This window comes from Pagrus pagrus, assembly GCF_965226575.1.
Source record: "Pagrus pagrus genome assembly, chromosome: 23".
Classification (NCBI taxonomy): domain Eukaryota; kingdom Metazoa; phylum Chordata; class Actinopteri; order Spariformes; family Sparidae; genus Pagrus; species Pagrus pagrus.
Genome location: NC_140205.1, coordinates 5,035,882 through 5,055,437, shown reverse-complemented (window position 1 = coordinate 5,055,437; position 19,556 = coordinate 5,035,882). Strand labels below are relative to the sequence as shown.

At 40.6% G+C, this 19,556-nt stretch overlaps 2 protein-coding genes across 3 annotated transcripts in view; one reads left to right on the top strand and one right to left on the bottom strand.

Annotated features, from left to right (window-relative positions):
* Positions 1-19,556, bottom strand: part of LOC311252588 (liprin-beta-1-like) — a gene marked incomplete at its 5' end in the record, with an annotated part of 281,918 nt that overhangs the window by 71,881 nt on the left and 190,481 nt on the right. The window lies entirely within an intron of this gene.
* On the top strand, positions 3,267-18,713 carry syt10 (synaptotagmin X). 2 transcript variants are annotated; one of them, XM_084345862.1, is made up of 7 exons: positions 3,267-3,562; positions 4,099-4,492; positions 9,360-9,921; positions 12,290-12,410; positions 12,703-12,874; positions 13,078-13,207; positions 15,603-18,713. In XM_084345862.1, the coding sequence occupies exons 1-7, from the start codon at positions 3,376-3,378 to the stop codon at positions 15,672-15,674; spliced, it is 1,638 nt and encodes a 545-aa protein (XP_084201988.1). In that variant the 5' UTR covers positions 3,267-3,375; the 3' UTR covers positions 15,675-18,713. The 2 variants fall into 2 exon arrangements, with proteins under 2 accessions (XP_084201988.1, XP_084201987.1); XM_084345861.1 differs by having other exon boundaries at positions 3,267-3,577.

Genomic DNA, 19,556 nt, shown 5'->3' with positions numbered 1-19,556 from the left:
ATTATGTGGCCCTTCTGTTGGTTAATGTCCAATTCTGGAGGTCTGCCAAACAGTTTTTATTGTTTTGGCTTCATGAGTTAAAACAGCGTTGGGCACAAGGCTCAGAAATGTGACACATCGCTCTTATGGGAGAGTGGGAACATTTTTTTTTTTTTTTTAATGTTAATGTTAATCAGTAATCAGAAACAAGCTACAATGGAAAGGAGTGAAGACTTTGATTGTGTTTATACACAGCTGTGTAGTTTGGAAATCATCTGCCGCAGAAACAAGAGTCGGTGGACGGCACTGGCAGCTTTATGAGGATGTATTGCTCGCTGTAAAGAGAACTTCACTGTTGTATTAATAAAGGTGTTGGATGTGTTAAATGTTTGCCCTGATGATGCTGCTTGATGAAAAAGCACCCTGAAAGGGACCTTCTAACCATATCTTGTCAAGGGCACCAGCAAAACTATCAGTATCCATGCCGTTCGTCGATTAATCTCTCAACAAACACAGTTTTGGTGAAAGATTCCAGCCAAACATTCGATGCTTCTAGTTTCTTCATTGTTATCATTTGCTGCTTTCCTCTGTTATACATTGCTGTAAGTTGAATATCTTTGTTTTCGGGGGTGTCTTGGTCACACAAATCAAGCTATTTCTGCGAAATCATGACGTTGACAGCAGGTTAAATGTTGAACAAATTGGTTGCAGCCCTAATTCAACCCAATCTGCGGAATAAATGTTACGTATGTTTCTGCAAAACCACAGAAAAGTTAAAAAATGTACATTTCTCTATGGGCCATTCAAATAATTTGTCTTCCCTGTTCTGGTGAGGGTACAGGAGGAACCATTGGCTCCATAGTTCTGAATCCCACTCAGCTGTACTTGACACTCGTTCAATGCAGCTGTTCTGTCTTTTTCTCAACTTCCAGTTTCCCTTGGCTACAGATTTGTGCCCCCCACTGTCATGAAGTGTATGGTGAATATAGGAAACACGCAGAGAAAATAGGATTGGTGAGGACAGAGCTCCTGCAGTGGAGGCAACACCGCAGGAGCTCAGTGTTAATGTCGCGAGTCGTGGCGGTGACAAAAGATCCTTGAATTTCTTGACTCTCTGGCATATTAACTATGTGTTTTATGCAGTGGCTGTGGTTGTGAATAAAGTAAAATTTGATTGAAGTTTTCACAGATACATGCACATCAAATTATTTACCATTTTCCTCTGTTGGTGTCTTGGTGATATATTGTTGTTTTTTCAGAGCCAATTAGACCTTTTACTTCTCCCTCACTATATATTATATATGTCGTCCTACAAAACAGAAGCCAAAAAGATTTACATTCGACAGTATTTAGCTCATTTACAGGCCTTATTATATCCACCAAGGAGGTTATGTTTTTGCCTGTATCCATTGGTTGGTTTGTTTCATTGGTTGGTCTGTTAGTTTTCTGGTTGTTTTGTTAGTTGGTTGGTTGGTTGGTTTGTTAGTTTGTTTGGATGGTTTGCTAGTTGGTCTGTTGGTTGTTTTGTTAGTTTGTTGTTTGTTCTGTTAGTTGGTTGGTTTGTTAGTTTTTTGGTTGTTTTGTTGGCTGATTGGTTGTTTTGTTAGTTGGTTGGTTGGTTTGTTAGTTTGTTGGGTTGTTTGTTTGTTTGTTGGTTTGTTAGCTTGTTTGTTGGTTTATTAGTTGGTTGGTTGGTTGGTTTGTTGCTGTATTAGTTTGTTGGTTGGTTGGTTAGTTTGTTGGTTGGTTGGTTGGTTGGTAGGTTGGATTGTCAGCAGGATTACACAAAAACTACTGAACAGATTTCTACTAACCTTAAATGGAGGATGGGTCTCAGCCCAGAATAGACCCCATTAACTTTTGGTGTTGATAAATCGACAGATCCGGGAATTTTTCATCCTTTTTTTTTTTTAAAGGTGATCCGAACACAAGATGACCCAAATAAAAATCTGGATCTAGTGGATTTAAATATGTTTGGTTTGATATTAGATTAAGCTTGATTGAATTAAAGGTGACATTCTAGTTTCCATAAAGTACAAGTAATCCAAATTCTATGACAATCTTGCAATGTCTGTTATATTTGAAACTCATACCAGTGAGTTAATTTGCAAACAGTAGAGTTTGTGACTTGTCAAGCATGTGTTTCTGTGGTCATATGATGCAAGAAATTAAATGAGTAAACCTTACTTATACAACTATGAAAGATGAAGAGAACACGCTGTGAGTAATCACACAGTGTCTCAAAGTGCAATAATAATTGCTTGAAAACTTTAATTAAATTGATTTTAAGAGCGATAAATTATGACTCTCCTTTTCAGACAGAATAATTAGTCATTGAGTTGTGTTACAGTGGTCTATGGCATGTAATTACACCACCTTTGCAACCTGCTGATAAGACTTTGTAAAATAATTCCTACTTAGTGTTTGAGTGGTAGATCATCTGTAGGCTCATAGCATGAATAATTGTAAGGTCAAGCGAAGGTGAAAATATACTGGAGAAACTGGGAAACGAAATGAAAGATATTAAATTCTGACACTTTATACTTAATATACAGTTCAATACCAATGGGCTTCATGTCAATCTCCTGCAATCAGTAAACATCTGTTTCATTTCATTACAATAACAGTATTTGTCTTTATTTTAAACGATAAGTTCACCCCCTAAAAAAGAAATTTCACACATTATCTACTCAACCTCATGTCGATGGATAGTCGCTATTTTGCTGTGAAGCTCCAGAAATGTTTTGCGGATTATGAAACTTCACCTGACTTTTCATTGTATATAATGAGTGAATTTTCATTTTTGAGATGAACTGTTCCTTTAAGTGTATGTACTAACTGTGAAGGTACAAGTATAGTAATAAGTAGCAGCATAAGTACACATACAAATCTATGAAAACACATTATTTCTAAAGCAATAACAGCTGTAATCATATGGCTCTAGTTTAAAGACCTCAGGTCTGAGAAGACAATAAATAAGTGGTCTCTTAAAAGAGATTGTAAAAGGTTTTCAGAGTAAAAATAAACTCAGTCCATCTCTTATCCCTCCTGTATCATCGTCTACACTTCTCGGGGTCACAGGGGACAAAGACTGGGTGGGGGATGGGAGGACTGGAGCATGTGCTGGAGGAAAGGCGGGGACAAACTACTCATTACTAGAAAAAGTAATCCCGTTACTGCCACCAACTGTCAGGACTCTAGCAAACTGGTGCGCACTGCTATTGGACGTGGCGAGGGCTGGGCTCCAGCACCCCGCCGCCCCGCCGCCTGTTATTCCACCGCAGCGAGCGCGCACGGCCAGTCGTTCCTCGGTGCGCACTGGATATGGATCAGGACGCGGCGCGCCTCCCTGCTGCTGTCTCCCGCCGCTGCGGCGCATAGAACAGAGGTGTCCAGATGAACCGCCGCCCTCCTGGCTCCTCCGGCGTGCAATGGCTTAACAGGAGAGACATGAGTGTCCGGACGGAGGACAGCATCACCTTGTGCCAAAGGGCTCTCCAGATCGTTACGGAACTTTGTCTCACGGGGCACGTTGACCGGGAGAAATGCTCGGATATATTCCCGCTGGAGAGCAACATACCAGGTAAAGGACACGCAGGTAAATGGAATAAAGTCATTATTTTATCTTAAATTCGTGGCTTTTGTTGGTTCCCTTGAAAGAGATGCATGTAGTAGGAGAAACTAGACATCAGCTCTCACTTGTTCAAACTTATTTTTATCGCGTTGAACTGTTGTGGAAGTGTTTCTCTACCTGTTACGCATCTTGCTGCAGCAGAGCAGACTGATGAAATAGCAACAGGTGGGAAATAGACTGAGCTGAAGTGATTATCCTGCATCTCTCTCCTCTGTTTTTTTTCCATTCGGCAAGTTGACAAGCTGCATTTATAGGAATTTAAGGCATTTAAATATCAATAAGAGGGAAATGTCAGGAGCAGATGTTGATGCTGAGGAGCTTTTATGACTTTATATTGTCCTGCTTTATCAAACAGGTGCCCCTTCTTTCTTACAGCTTGCTTTCTCTCCCTTTCTCTCCTTCTCCTTTGCATGTTTGTCTGTCATATTTCGTCCCTCGCTTGCTTCTTTATGTGTCCCTTGTCTTCCTCTATGGGTGACATGTAGACATCTCTATTAGTCTCCTTGCTGTGGTCGTGGGTTTCTGTGGCCTCGCCCTGTTGGTAGTCTCTCTCTTTGTCTTTTGGAAGCTGTGCTGGCCCATTTGGAGGAGCAAGGCTCTGCCAACCCATGTCGAAAATGGCCTCCACGTGGGATTCCCCGACATGCCTCCTACTGCATCGCCGCCGGTCACCGAGTGCAAAGTGGCTGAGGTGGAGAAGAAGTACCCGCTGGAGGTGAAGGTGAACGGGCGGAGCACTGTGAAGCTCCTGGAGGCGGCCATGAAGATCAGCCAGACGTCTCCGGACATCCCCGCCGAGGTGCAAACAGCCCTGAGGGAGAAGCTCAGCCAGCAGGCGAAGATCCAGAGGCAAACCACCGAGCCAACGTCCTCCTCCAGGTACCTCACATGAACCCACTGCAGTCACAACCCCTCCCTGCTCCGAGTACAAAATAATGATGACAAGCTTTTTTTCCACACATGCTTACAATGAGAGCACAATGGCAGCATTTCTGAACCCACAAACACACAAACCAAAGCCCACAGGTCCTGATAGTTCGTGACAGAGCAACCACTGCCCTTGAGGTGGTTTGGCACGTGTCAGGGGCTGGCTGGTGACCTTGAAACGCTGTTGCACATGTTGCATTGTGCCTCTCCTGACCAGAAACCCCCCCCCCCACACCTCCTGTAGGATCATCGGTACGTCTCCACGCTTCAGTTCCAACCCTGTAATCTCTTGTACGTGTGAATCAAGCTGCTATGGTAACGGCGGGAAGCAACCCCAGTAATTAAACAACCAGCTCTTGCTCCTCTTTGTTTCCCAGCACTGTGTTTTAACTACGCTGTCCATAATTAGCAGTGCTGTGGGGTGGAAGCTGTCATGGTGGAAGGTTGGATTGTGGTGGGACGCACCAGGCAGCTGCGCTCACTTTCTCACAGGAAGGGTTATTGACAGTTGCCTTGGTTTGTCCTTACGCTCGTTAATTAAATGATATGGAGACTGAGGTCTTCATAAATTATACACCCACCAGGGAGGCAGGAAGGCCAGGTTAAAGATTACAACGCCTACCGTCTCGTTCCTTCCACCTACTCTTCTGACAGTGATTCCTGATGTGGATTGATTATTTCTTTTTTTGAATGACAAAATGTCAATAACACCTACAATGTGCAATAAACTCCCAACTCAAGACCAAATACTGCTTTAGGGCCAGTGTTAGTGGCTAAAAGGAGCGATTTGTAAGATATGACCAGAATTTTAGTTTGAAATGTTAAAAAAAAATGTCGTCTTTGTATTGTGTTGCAGAGATGTGTATTGAAGTTAGCGTGCTAACCAGCTAGCCCCAGCCTGTGCTGTCTCGTACCGGCAATAGGGTAATAAATGAACAAAATATACATTAAAATTTTCTTAGTAAACAGAAAAATAAAACTGTTCTGCTCTTTTACCAAACTAATATGAGCTGCCTCGTTAACTCATCACAAAACACACCTCATTCAAGCTGGACATAAACTCACAAAGACAGTCTTGATTTGTCTTTCCACATCACCTCGGGTTTGGTTGATAAAATCCTCAATTACCACCGAGCAAGATGTGAAAATATTTCCCCCGCTGAAGTTTCTACCAGCTGCTGAAGTCCGACTCTGTCAATCCTCTCTCGTCCCTTGTCCTCCCGAGGTCATAGTCATGGTGAGAGGTGCTGTAAATCGCCTCCATACTGTATCCCCTGTCGTTAAACTGACCTCATTCAGTCTCGGTTGCTGTGTTCAGCCCCAGTTCAGTGTCCGTAGTGACTCCCCCTGTGATCGGAGGTCCCAGTCCAGACAAATCTAGGGCCACTGGCTCGATGGCTAACTGAGCCATGAGCTAATTAGCTAGAAGGATAGCTAGCAAAGAGCAGCAGTTGTCGGTTACTCTGGTGATATGCTGCCACCTATGTTTTTGGAGCTGCCTTTCAATTCTGGCCATATTCTACAAACTATACCTTTTATAGCAGCTCTGCTCAGCTTAAAGCAACATTATGTTTTTTTTTTATTGAACCTTAAAGTATCTTCAAATGATGATGATGAGTTTTATCCAAAGTTAGCACCGACAAATTGTTACAGACATGGGATTTGCACTCAGAAACTGTGGGCGGCGCCAAATCGCACAAAATGTCTTTTTTTTTAACGTTGCTTCAAGGTACAATAACAAAGAGAAGATAGATATCGTCTTGACATTTTCAAGTAAATTCTGTAGCTGCAAAGTCAATTATTAGACAGTGCTGACTGGTTGTAAGAGATGATGGCTTTTCTAATTTAGTTTCTCTATGAGCTGTTTTTGTCAACAGACCAATTAAGCCAGCGTTTGGGCTGCAACAACTGATTATCTGTTTATTGTTTGTCGTGCAAAATGTCAGAAAGTCCTGAAATTACTCATTTTAAATTACCTCAAGCCCAAAGTGACATCTTCAAACTGCTTATATTCAGTTTACTATGATATATTACAAGGAAACCCATTATGTACAATTATTTAATCATTTCTGATGAACTGTCAGCTTTGATTTATGGACAGCAGAGAAATGTTGGCCCTCCTTTGACAGCAAACAGTCGGGACATGATATTAATCATGACTGGTGATTCTTTACCAATTACTTTGAGGGCAAGATTAAGTCTCTTATCCGTTTAAATAAGACAAACAACTTTTCACAAGTAATCTATGATGAGCTCTTAAGCTTACCATCGATTCATTTTTCATTTTAAAACATTGTGATCAGGTATCCACAGAAGCCCCGAGGGCAGGTGACAATTTATTTTTTTTATTCTGAGTCTGGTCTAAATTGTTTTCTCTCTGGTGGATAAAAAAGGTTTTGGATTTTTTATTTTTTCATCTGTGAAATGTATTCGAAAAAAAAGCTTCAGCAGGAGAAAAAAATGCTGTTAGTTAGAAAAATGAGATACAAAAAGAAAAAAACAACAACACAGAGAAAGCAATTTAAATCAAATGTAGAAAGTTGATAACATAATTTGCCCCTCAGGGCTTCTGTAGCAGCATCAATTTCTGGAAAACAGCAAAAAATAATTGAAACTTTCTGACTTTCAGTGAACTCGCATTACCTCCAACTTCTCTGTTCAAGTTCACGAGGACATTATTGATCAATGAAAGCAATAAAATCATGGTTTTATCTCTGGTGTTAGTGGTGGATTTGGCGTAATCCCCGGTGGATTGAGTGTATGTTGTGGTTTAAAGAGTCTTAAAAGTGAACAACACAAGTTCACACAAGGTGTAAAGACAAATAGTTATTATCTTCTGTGATTTGGTTCCTGCTTGTGGTCTGTGCCTGCTCCCAGACAACACGCAGCCTTCTGTGTGTTGCAATACTCGAGTGTAGCATTTATTAATTTTCAGCCGTGCGTCCTGTGCCATATCATCTGTGCCACAGCTGTCAGATCGCTGTGATTGTCTGGCTGTCAGAAAGAAGGGCTTGTTGCTAGGTGACAAGATTGGGGAGTCAAACACCACAGGCTTTCTTTCTTTTTTTTTTTTTCTTCTTTCTTTCCCACGAGATGTCAACTTCACAGAAAATTTGCAGCGTTCAGGTGATTTCTCCAGCATTCAGAGCTCAAATGTGAACGCTGGAGGTGGGTTTCCATTTTCCAAAACCAGTTGGTGGTGACAAAGTGGAGAAAATCGTTCAGTTTTAACCCCCAGGCACTTTTAGATTTTATTGTCTGCTACTACTTTTAGGGTAAAATCAGCAAAACAGCTTTATTTTGAATTTTTTTGAGGTTTGTCACAGTGTCCTTGGGTTGTCTACAAAACCAGAACCTCTTCATTTGAGGCACATGAAGCAACTTTACCTGCCTCACAAGGACAACATGTGTATCATATGATTAGCCAGGTTGACGTAAGAAGTTTCAGCCACTGGTTCCCAAACCTGGGCGTCCTTGACCCCCACTAGGGGTCGCCAAAGCTTCTTGGGGGATGATGAGGCCTTCTTGATGTTTACGGTGGATGAAAACTTTATTTAACAAACAAAAACATACAGTGGGCCTATATCTATACATGTCATTAATTTCTGAAGGAGAAAAACTAAATGATATTGTTATTTTTAAAGATTAGATTATTATTTAAGATATAAAACTTAAGTAATTTAATCCTCAGAGGCTAAAAAAAATATTGTTCTTAAATGTTTAATCAGTTTTTTTAACTGCGGCTCCTATCCATATGCTTTAAAAACTAATTTAAAGTGGAGTTTCTCAGCATTTCAGTGGTTTTGTTTGGGCTCATAGTCAAATAAACACCAAATTTTGACTGGCGTTTATGTCAAAATTCTGGTAAATTCACCAGTTTTAAAAGCAATTGTAAAATTGGGATTTTAGGCTAAAACCTAAGGTTCTCCTGAATGGAACGATTTGTGGCAATTGATGCTGAGTGCTTGAATATGATGTGATCTCCTAAGTTAACATAGGAGAGTCAGGCAACTCAAAAGTTGCTCTCGGTTCTTGAGGGTTAAGATACGTAAAACAAATCTCACAGGGTAAAGGCACGGTGAAGACCTGATCACCAGATATATTCAGAGAGCCTTCACTCCCGGCTAAACAGCCTCGTTTTGCATCACAAATGTATGCAGAAATACTTTATTGAGGGGAAATTGGTAACCACATTATGTATGATTACAAAAAATAAAACACGATGAAGACAAATTTATAAAAAGTCGCTAAAATTATCAGGAAACCTCAGCTTTGATGAAAAACTAAAAATGTATCCCAATGGCTCGTTTCTTCCCATAGTTGACTGTTTGTGGCAGTTGTACAGCTTATCTGTAGTTCTGTGCTGTTATTGTCATGCTTGGAATATAATATGACATATCCTTAAACTATGTCACTTAATAAGGGGTCATAAGTTTACTCAATGATAGAAAGAGCTCCCTTAAGGACAAATGTTTTGCCGAAATGCATCAACCACACTGAAAGATTTTCCTCAGAGTCATCACTGTCGAGCCTTGAAGCCACCTGAGGCCTGTGATATACCAGGTGGCTGTTCAGTGAATGTTTCTGCTTTTATTCTAGATTGTTGTGCTTTTATTCCTTAAGACTTTGAGCTATACTCTATTCTATAACAGACTGTAATATGTCAAAACATGTTCCTTGAGCGCCTCATTATTATGCATCATGCTTCGTAGATGTACTTCTCTCCTGACAAACCATTAGCGCCCATCATAACAAAACCACTCATGCATAACTCTGACACTTGAGACATTTACCCGATGCCCTTTACCCTTTTCAACAGGCACAATTCATTCCGGCGCCACCTGCCTCGTCAGATGAATGTCACCAGCGTTGACTTCACCATGGACACGGTGCCGCTGCGACAGTCCTCGACAGCGAGCATCGGAAGAATAAAGCCCGAACTCTACAAGCAGAAATCTGTGGACTCAGAGGACGAGGCCAAAGGGCCCGTGGAGACCTGCGGAAAGCTCAGCTTCTCGCTGCGATACGACTACGAGGAGCAGGCGCTGGTGGTGAGAATCCTCAAGGCCTTGGACCTGCCCGCCAAAGACTTCACGGGCACCTCAGACCCGTACGTGAAGATCTACCTGCTGCCGGAGAGGAAGAAGAAGTTCCAGACGCGCGTCCACCGCAAGAACCTGAACCCCATGTTTGACGAGACCTTCTGTTTCCCCGTGGTGTACGACGAGCTGTGCAACCGCAAGCTGCACTTCAGCGTCTACGACTTCGACCGCTTCACCAGCCACGACATGATTGGCGAGGTGGTGGTGGACAACCTCTTTGAACTCTCTGACCTTTCCAGGGAGGCGGTCGTGTGGAAGGATATTCACGCGGCGACTACGGTGAGTTGGCGTTCACAAACACACACACGCCGTCCAAGTCCTCACACTGATGCCACGTAAGCACCAGAACAAGAAAAGGCACTCGGATCATTTGTTTTAGGAAGGTCTAAACATGAAGTATTGCACTGATTCACTCCTAAGAGCCCGGATTCATCAATGACGTTCCACAAAAGCGGCAGCTCACTGCATCATTCTTCGGGAAATGCACTTCATCAGCCAAACACCCACACGCTGCTCGGTATTCTTCACTAATTATAGCAACAGAATACAATTATCGAAACACAAGATGTATGAACTGAGCTGCGATATGTTTAAACTTTAAAGTATTTATAGGAGCAGCGTGCACAGTAATCGTATTCTGTAGATCGTGTCTCCTCACATGAACTCGTTCCAAAGAAAGATGTGGTCATTTAGCCCACAATGCATTTCACTCCTACACGAACACTTATGATGGTTTACTCAGGAGCCTCTGCTTTATTTATGAACATCGTTTTCATTCAACACTGAGCCATTGTTTTCAGGCTCACATACACAGTGGCCTCCGTGGGCTTTATTAAAAGCAACAGAAAGAGCTGTGCATTCAGTTTTACATTCAGAAGGACTAGAGATGATTCTTCATGTCTCTGAATTAAGTTCGATGGTGTTTGCTTATTTGCTTTTTCTTATATTGGGCTGTTTTTTTTTTCTAAAAGAAAAAGAATGAGGAAGAAAATCTCTTGAGCGCTCAGGAAGTTCAAACAAAGTATGAAGGTGGAGGTGAAGGGAACACATTATTTATAAAAAGAAAAATCCAAGGTGCTTCTCTGGCAAAAAGGTTGAAGAGCCTTTATTTAGACGGCTATTTCATACTGATTTTAACCATTCATTGTTGATCTCTTTGAAGATTTTCATTATGAAATGGCCATCTACAAAAGGCTCTTTAACCTTTTTTTCCCAGTAGAGTGCCGTGGATGTTTCCCTTTTTTGCACTTTTCTGCTGCATGGCTGCTTTTAAGTACCAGAGAGAGATAGTAATACAGGACAAGGCCACAGTCTGATATGTCTTCGATGCTGTTCTGTAACAGTACATACAAGACGAAGAGGCTAACACAGGCTCACAAGATAGAGGTTAGGCCAGTGACATATATAAAGATGGACGCTTTAACAGCTCCCCAAGATTGAAGCCAAAACATCTCAATAGCTCCCTTGTGGCTGGCTGCAGTAGAGGTTATAAACCGCTCCCCCTCATTTGTTAAAAGGAAGCGGAGACTCATCGTCCATCTTTATGTACTGTATGTCACGGTGAGGCTATGAGCATGATCTGGATAACGTCTATCAATGACATAATGACCATCCCATGTCTAATCCTAAAGTCATTAACCAAAGAACGAAAATTACTTATTGCAGATCCACTGGCAAAACTTTTTAAATGATTTTATAACATAACGATACAGGGAGCCATGAACATTTCTGTCATTTTCCTCATGAACTACCGGCCAACCAGCCAGAAAGAGTAGTCTTGGATAATAACGTTGCTCAATTGGTAAGAAAATTAGCTAATGTGGCACTGCTTTCTGGTCTTTTGAATACGTTAATTTTCTCCAACTCTCTCTTCTTTGTTCAACTCTCTAACAAAACCTCAGTTTCATATCAGTTTCTTTTAGCTCCGTCGAGGAGGGTATGCTTTTTTCTTACTTTGTTTAATATTGCGAGACATTTTTGTTAATTTCTCAGGGAACAATGCTTCGATGTCGATGAGAAAAATAAGACAGTTTGATCTGCCACATTGGTTCACATTGATCAACACTTTCGTGTAGCATGTTAGCATGCTAACATTTGCTAAATAAAACTAAACACATAGTACAGCTGAGGCTGATTGTAGCTCCATTAGTTTTACAGGTATTTGGTCATAAACCAAACGTTTGGATGGATTAAAATGTTGACTTGAGCAATCCTTCCAAGATTAAGTTATTAGGTTAAGAGGTATTTCACTAAAAAACCAAAACCTCATGGTGACGCTAGGGGAAAATTCAAGCTAATATCTAACTGAGTAGATTAATTTTGGCTGGTGACAAAATATCCAATAGTTGTTGAGATCTTTTTGTTTGGACCAAAGTTATGGACCAACCCACACTGCCACTCCTAGAGCCTGCTGCTAGCATGGCTGAAAATCAAATCGTTCAGTACAACTATTATGACTGAATGGTGACAATATGGCTAGTAGTAGCATTCAAGCATCACAACAGCCAGCCGTGCTAATACGTTGTTAAGCACCACTTAACAAAATCCAATCTGCTTAATTTCCTCACCTGTTTATTTCTTTGTTGTGGCATTTTGTTGTGGTGAAAGCATTTAAAATGGACAAAGTGTCTCTCTTTTTCACCTCCAGGAGAGTGTCGACCTGGGAGAGATCATGTACTCGTTGTGCTACCTCCCCACAGCAGGGAGAATGACCCTAACAGTCATCAAATGCAGAAACCTCAAAGCCATGGACATCACAGGCTCCTCAGGTAACCCGACAGCAAATAAGATGTGGCTCACATCAAAAGCACAAGCTGAGCCATAAATCAAACTTAGCTGAAACGAGACGGCGGGAGGCCACTTAGAATGGAAATGGGGACCTAGACAAGCCAGTGGGGACGAATTATTGAAGTCAAAAAAGGACATTTTTGATAATAGACATCTTTTTCCTCAGCGCTTGCAATGTTATTCTTGATTCTGTTGATAACATCCTATTAAACTATAATTTCTGCCTATCGACAATCAAACATATTATTAAATGCCAGCTGTCATGTCTCCCAGACCCTTATGTGAAGGTTTACCTGATATGTGATGGACGAAGGCTAAAGAAGCGAAAAACAACCACCAAGAAAAGCACACTCAACCCATCGTACAACGAGGCCATCATCTTCGACATTCCTCCGGAGAACGTGGAACAAGTCAGTCTGTCCATCATGGTGATGGATTACGATCGGTGAGTGAAGCAGTCAGTAAATATGGTACATACGGTACATGCTAACGTGCTAACTACAGCACAAGTCCATAAACAGATGATTGTGGACAGATCGGTGGAATAATCATTTACTTTTCTGTTGAGTCATGATTTTTATGTTTGCTCGCGGACTGCTTCGTTATGTGCATCTAAATGTGTGTTAATGTGCGTTTAACCACCAACAGGGTCGGACACAACGAGGTGATTGGCGTGTGTCACACCGGGCCAGATGCTGAGGGTCTTGGACGAGATCACTGGAACGAAATGTTGGCTTACCCGCGGAAGCCCATCACACACTGGCACGCTCTGGGAGAGGTACAGTCTCATGTTTACAGAGAAGCTCCTGAATGTGACGTTGATCCCAGCTCTGTCGAGTTGAGGATCTATATTCATTTCCTTTATCTCAATAATATTATTGTTTTTTCCTTTGGTTTTCTTATTTAAAAAACAAAAAAAAGGTCGAAAGTCACAGCTTATTTTTAAAATCAGCGGTTGTTTTTCTCTTGACTTACTATTACTGAACATACTGACATACAAATCCAGATGAAAATGGGCTTAGTCCGATCTAGTCTTTCTAAAAAGTTGAGGTACTTTTCTGTGAAAATTACCAAAGAGAAAACAAACAAAAAAAAATGCTTAAAGGGACATTTTGCAGATGGGTTTTGAAGGGGAAACAGGTACCTTGGGTTTGTAAAAGGTGCTGCAGTACTGTCTTAGTTACATGTATTTTACTTGAAATTTAAAAGAGATATACAGTGAATAGTTTAATAAGTGGCAGGACCAGGTGCCTTAACTCAGCATCTCAGATGTCATGTCTTCATAGAGAAGTTGGCAGCTTTGCCAACTGCAAAATCCACATGACTCTTGGATTCTTTGGTATATAGTTGGCTAGTTGAAGGGTAACTCCACCAGTTTTACACATTAAAGTGTGTTTACGGGTTTTGGGGAGTACAACTGCATTAAGAAAAAAGTATAAAAAAGCCTTTTGTGGCTCCAGAGGAAGCTGCGTGTAATCTGATAAATTGCCTCCAGTGATGTCACTCGGTGGCTAAATTGCATTGTGGGTAATATAGGAGTGCAATGCTCGGGGACTGCTGCCTATAACACTGTCGTACTCATTATGGACAGTTTGAAAACAAATCAATACAGCAGAACCAGAGATACTGCATTCGTCTTCCTTCAAAACCTGACGCCTTCATTACCCACAATGCATTTTAGCCACTGAGTGACATCACTGGAGGCAATTCATCAGATTACACGCAGCTTCCTCTTATGCTCCCCAACACCTGTAAACACACTTTAATGTGTAAAATTGGTGGATTTACCCTTTAATAACGTAACATGTGTAAATACTGAGAGGCGTAATGCAATTTCATATTTTACATGTTATCAATGTTTCTTCCTCTTTTCCTCTACTCTTCATCTGACGAATAGGAAAAAACAGGTGATTACTCATTTTTTAGTGGTAAAACTACTTCATGTGCTTTGTTTAAAACTGTCATCATAGGCAAAACCTGTGTCCTCTGTAGCTCTGGTCAAAACATTGTTCTGTAATAAGGAGAGGGGAATACACTCAACTTGGAGTACTTATCTCTTCTTGGGGAAAATTGGTGCTGTGAAATACGTAGCATTCAATACATACAATAGCAACACTATAAAAAAAACATGCTCGAAACATCACAATGACACGCCAAGCTCAGAAAATCAGACAGCTATGACAATTTACAGACTGACATCTGCTCACAAGTACAAAAAGGTATTGTGTTTAAAATGGAGGCTACATGTCTTCATGAAAGTGTCTGAAACATGCGGAGCATGCATAAACAGAAGAGGATCCTGTCACTAACAATGTTTTGGTAGTTTTGTGAGTGTGTGAAGGTGTATGCAGCTTTCTCCTACCTTTATCTTTCTCCCCATCTGTGCAACATGCTGGATTTCAACGTAACTGCCTTGAATCCAAGCTGACGACAAACACTGTGCTCAGAGAAGGAGCAAAGTTTCATGCCCATGGGGGTTGGGCTGGGATTCAGACCTAAAAGATAGATTTTGTTTGCAGTATATTTAAAGGATGAGTTCACCAAAAAATGTAAATTGAGTCATTATCGACTTTTCCTCACGCTGATGGAAAATTGGGTAAAACATTTCTGAAGGAGTAGATGGAGACTTGTTTTAACAAACTACGGAAATTGAAATCGAAACTGATTAAGAAAGACCATTGTCATTTACACCGTTGACATACGGTCGAGCTTGTGCACCAACGTCAGACGGGATGAGCACTAAAGCTCTAAGCTTAGAAGCTCAAGTGAAGTTTCAGGTTAAAAACGGGTGAAAATAACATCTTTTGGGAGAACTGGATTACGCTGGACGAGCTTATTCATTTTTGGGTGAACCTTTCTTTAAGACTGCACACAAAATGTAAGACCTCGTCATGGCATACAAATCACTTGCAGTTACAGAGTTGTCTTTTATGCCTTGAAAAACATAATAACCCAACACAACCCAAGGACAAATTATCACTGTACTAGTTTCAAAAAATACTAGATTTTTTGCCACATCCCCTGTGTGATGATCTGGCTCTGCTGCACTAATGCAACTCTTTTGCCTATGATCACAGTACATCCTGAGGATTAGACTAATAACCTGCTCTGATACTACAAAAGGATGGCAAAGCCTCTACAACGTGCTGTGTTTTGTGATATTTACCTTGCAGTGGCCGGGTAGAGCAGCAAGCTTTGAGAGTCAAGGCTCGTGTCCTTCACCCAAACCTCCACAGACGCCTTGAGGCTCACAGGTAGAGTGATGACAGCACCTCTGTAAGAAACCAGACGTTTGTTTAGAGTTGCTGGGAAGTTGTGTTGAGTCTCTTGTGAGCATGTTGTATGAAAAGTAAATTCATCCCTACACGTTTCTTTCATGTTTCTACAGGTTTTGTTGAAATTGTTTTCATTCATTCATTTTGAACTCTGGTTTTTCAAGTGCTCTACAGAGCTGGCTATGCACAGCACTCACTGTCGCTCAATTCAAGGGTTTGTTTTTCATACATCTGCTTTGAAATTTCTCAGAAAGGCTTCAATTACACAGACCACATGAATGGCACGCGTCGCTGCAAGAAGTCCTCAGTGATTCACTTGAAGCTGTATTAACCTCAGTATGTTGAGCAACATTTTTTTGGCCCAAGAGCTCTTTAGTGAGTTAGCATTTTACTTTGAAAAGGCACAAAGCTAAAGGGCTGCACTGCTCACTGCCATGAAAACATTCGCTCGATAAAAACAGTCAATAGCTGAAGAATGCAGGTAATTTAGAGACAACAAGGGCTGGGTGAATCGCTCTTGAAATTCATCAGTCGCAACTGTCACAGATGTGTAAAACCGGTCATTAACCAGCCATTGTTACCTATAAGGGACATCAACAGGACTCTCAGATGTAGCAGATACATGTAGCAAACATATGTACAGAGAGATCAAATCAAATGTGTTTGTAAACACCTGACAAACTTAAAAAACAAATTTTGTGTTTATTTTATACACAACAGATCAAATTCAGAACATCACAAATCAAAATCTGTGAAGTCCGACTGGACGTTTTCATTGGTCGCACTGGTACGCCTGATATTTTTATTCAGTTTAAAAAACGTTAACATCATTTAAGAAACTAAATGTGTTATTTGGTGCACCTAAATAAAAATGTTAGGCGAACCGTGCAACCAGTGTAAAAAGATAGTCTGGAGCCAGGAATCACAAATTAAAACTTGAAGCATACTGTATTAATCACCTTAGTGCTTCTATAACTTCTATAACACTGCAAATGTCCCTCATGAATGATACGTAAGTGGATATTTAGGCTCCAAATTCTGGTTTACAAATTTGCTGTAAAAAAAGTACATAATGATTTTTTATAAAGAGATGTCAATATCTTAATTTTATTAGAGAAAACTATCCCAAAATAGCTTCGCAACCATTAGTAGGCACAGCAACAGGCCTGTCAAGCTTTGCTCTGCTCAAACTTAAGCTGCAAACGTTAGCATTTACAGCTAACTAGCTTCCTGCCTACAGTAGCAATCTAACCCAGGCTTACTTCCAGGGCCAGGAGCATAAAATAAAGAATCCCTGTTCACAATTAGCACATCAGCTGTGTAGTATTCCCCATTTTGTAGAAGTCATGGTCCTGGAAGGAACCAAGTTTTGAAATTTACAACATTTTCCAAGGGGTATATATGACGTGCCATGTGACAATAGCTCAGAGAACAGAAAGCTTGACAGGCTTAGCAAAAAAAACGAAAGAGGACGGATCTTAGCAGCTGCTCAATTGGTCAAAAGACGGAAATCAAATCTCACTTTATCCAAACTTATTGTATGTTTGTCACCACTTACAAAATCAGGGAATTATAATCAATTATTAAAAAAGATACACATTCACTCAAACATTTATAAATGTTATGTATATTTTTTTACGTTAAGCCATATGAAATTAAATTCAATGCATCTAAGACAGAACATTGACTCAGCTTCTCCTCATACGTGAGTAATAAGAAACTAATAAAAAATCAACATAGCAAATAGAGAAAAGGCTATGTACTGTTAACTTACTTGCACATGCATAATGATGCTTTTTTTCCCCCTGCGCTGCCCTTAGAAGGTCCAGTGTGTAGGATTTAGTGCCATCTAGTTGTAACTGATGACCAACTGAATACCCCTCACCTCACCCTCCCCTTCCAACATGGATGTTTTAATGAGAATCTGGATGCAGCGTTGGAGCCGGGGTCCCCTCCATACTATGAAAGGTGTTAAGTGGTGCATGAAGCCCCAAATAACCCAGATGACAGTCAAACAAGTCATTTTGCCAGGGTTGTGACGTTCAGAAAAAATGTATCCACCATTTTACATATGCTTCTTTCACATTGTAAGCTTATGGGTCTTTTAGGGCCTGTGTGCACAGCGTGATGTTGTAATTAAATAGTCTGGCTACTAGCTCAAACTTAGCTCAAAAGCGTGTCGCACTTTCTGTGGGTTGGCTGCTAAAAAGGCGAGTTACCCATAATTACCTTTCTTGAGCCCCTGTGTAGTTTTGTCCATTCTGGGCTACTGTTGAAACATGGCGGACAACGTGAATGAGGGCCTGCTTGCTCTGTAGATAGAAAAAGCTAATTCTAAGGTAACAAATCACAACTATCTTTTGTTTCAGGTGATTATACACTGATAAAAGCATAATTACTACATTCAATTTCTGCCGATGGAGCCCCTAAATCCTACACACTGGACCTTTATAAAAAAAAAAAATATATATTTTTACTTGTAGCATGCCTCTCACCACTTTAAAAACACACCTATCAAGGGAAAATGTATGAAATGAATATGTTAGAGTATTCCAAATTTTAAACATTGTGTTTACATTTGTATATACAGTATACTTGTCAATGGCACTGTTTGTATATATGAAAAAGTGGAATTAAGAAGTTGCCGTGAATTTATGAAAAATAGAGACATCACAATGTATTTCTATTGTTTGGTGATTATTTGAACAGCTCAGACTTGTAATTGAGTGAAATTTATACACGTTCTGTAATAGTTGTGAACAATTAGTCCGACTGGACACCAAGTGAAGCCAACTCTATCTTATCAAGTTATTCCATGTTTAGGAGTTTAGAGCTTTGAGCTGTAATTGTTTGCATATTGGTTGAATCTATATTGAGCAAAAACAACTGCAATTGCTGTCATGATGTGTACAGTTTGTGATAACTTTTGTAACAATTTAAAGTAAACATTTGGAATATGATTTATTGTATCTGTTTCATATGTATTTTAACAAAATAAATAAAAAATGAAGAGTCACATCAGGTCTCTTTCTGTCTGGGAAGGTGGAATTAATATTTTAATCAAATTGGTTTTGAAACAGCATTTGTTCCATCAGCTACTTTAACCTGTCAAGAAGGTTTATCCGAGTAGTATTGACCAATCACATTAAATTGAGCTTTGGTTGCATGCAGGTAAACCTTATCTTCTTGTTTTTCTTGTTTAGAAAGCAAACAACTAGCAGTTGAGCTGATACAGCGGATTGTGAACTGTAGTTTCCCCAGTAAACACACCGACCTCTTCAGCCGTAGCAGCTGCAGTGTTGTACGTCTGTTCTGCTTTGCCCAGACTTTATTGCAGTGATGAGCAGCTCTAGAAGATGAGTGACCCCAGGAGGAGTAGCAGAAGACCGGGAGAGAGGCCGAAGAGGTCGGTGTGTTTACTGGGGACACTAGAGCTTATGAACCTCCATGTCAGAACTGCAAGAAAAACAGACATAACCACGCTACAGTTTGAGTCAGGCATAGGGAACACATCCAATTAAGCAGTAAAGCAGGTCTTGCTAGAAAAGCAGTGGTATCTGTAATAATGTGTTGCTGCATTGGTTGTTACAGTGAACAGAACACATAGTACAAAAACACTTGAGTGCTCAAAAAAAGAATAAATGAAGCGAGGTGATACTTCACAGTCAGTCTGTGTCACCTCACTGAACTCCACACCTGCCTCCTACAGTAAACAGTGGGGCAGAAGTCGCACATCAATATCACATCAATAAGAGCCGTTTTAATTACAGTTCTGTCATGGTTCTTTGCGTGTTGTCTGATGCAGCCTTTGTTAGTGGCTTTTCAACATGCTGTCAAGACAATAATTAGAAT

Excerpts from the sequence above, each read along its gene's own strand:
- syt10 (XM_084345861.1), top strand. The coding sequence starts at position 3,376 with ATGAACCGCCGCCCTCCTGGCTCCTCCGGCGTGCAATGGCTTAACAGG. Across the intron at positions 4,493-9,359 it reads GAGCCAACGTCCTCCTCCAG|GCACAATTCATTCCGGCGCC; the intron begins GTACCTCACATG and ends CCTTTTCAACAG. Across the intron at positions 12,875-13,077 it reads ATGGTGATGGATTACGATCG|GGTCGGACACAACGAGGTGA; the intron begins GTGAGTGAAGCA and ends AACCACCAACAG.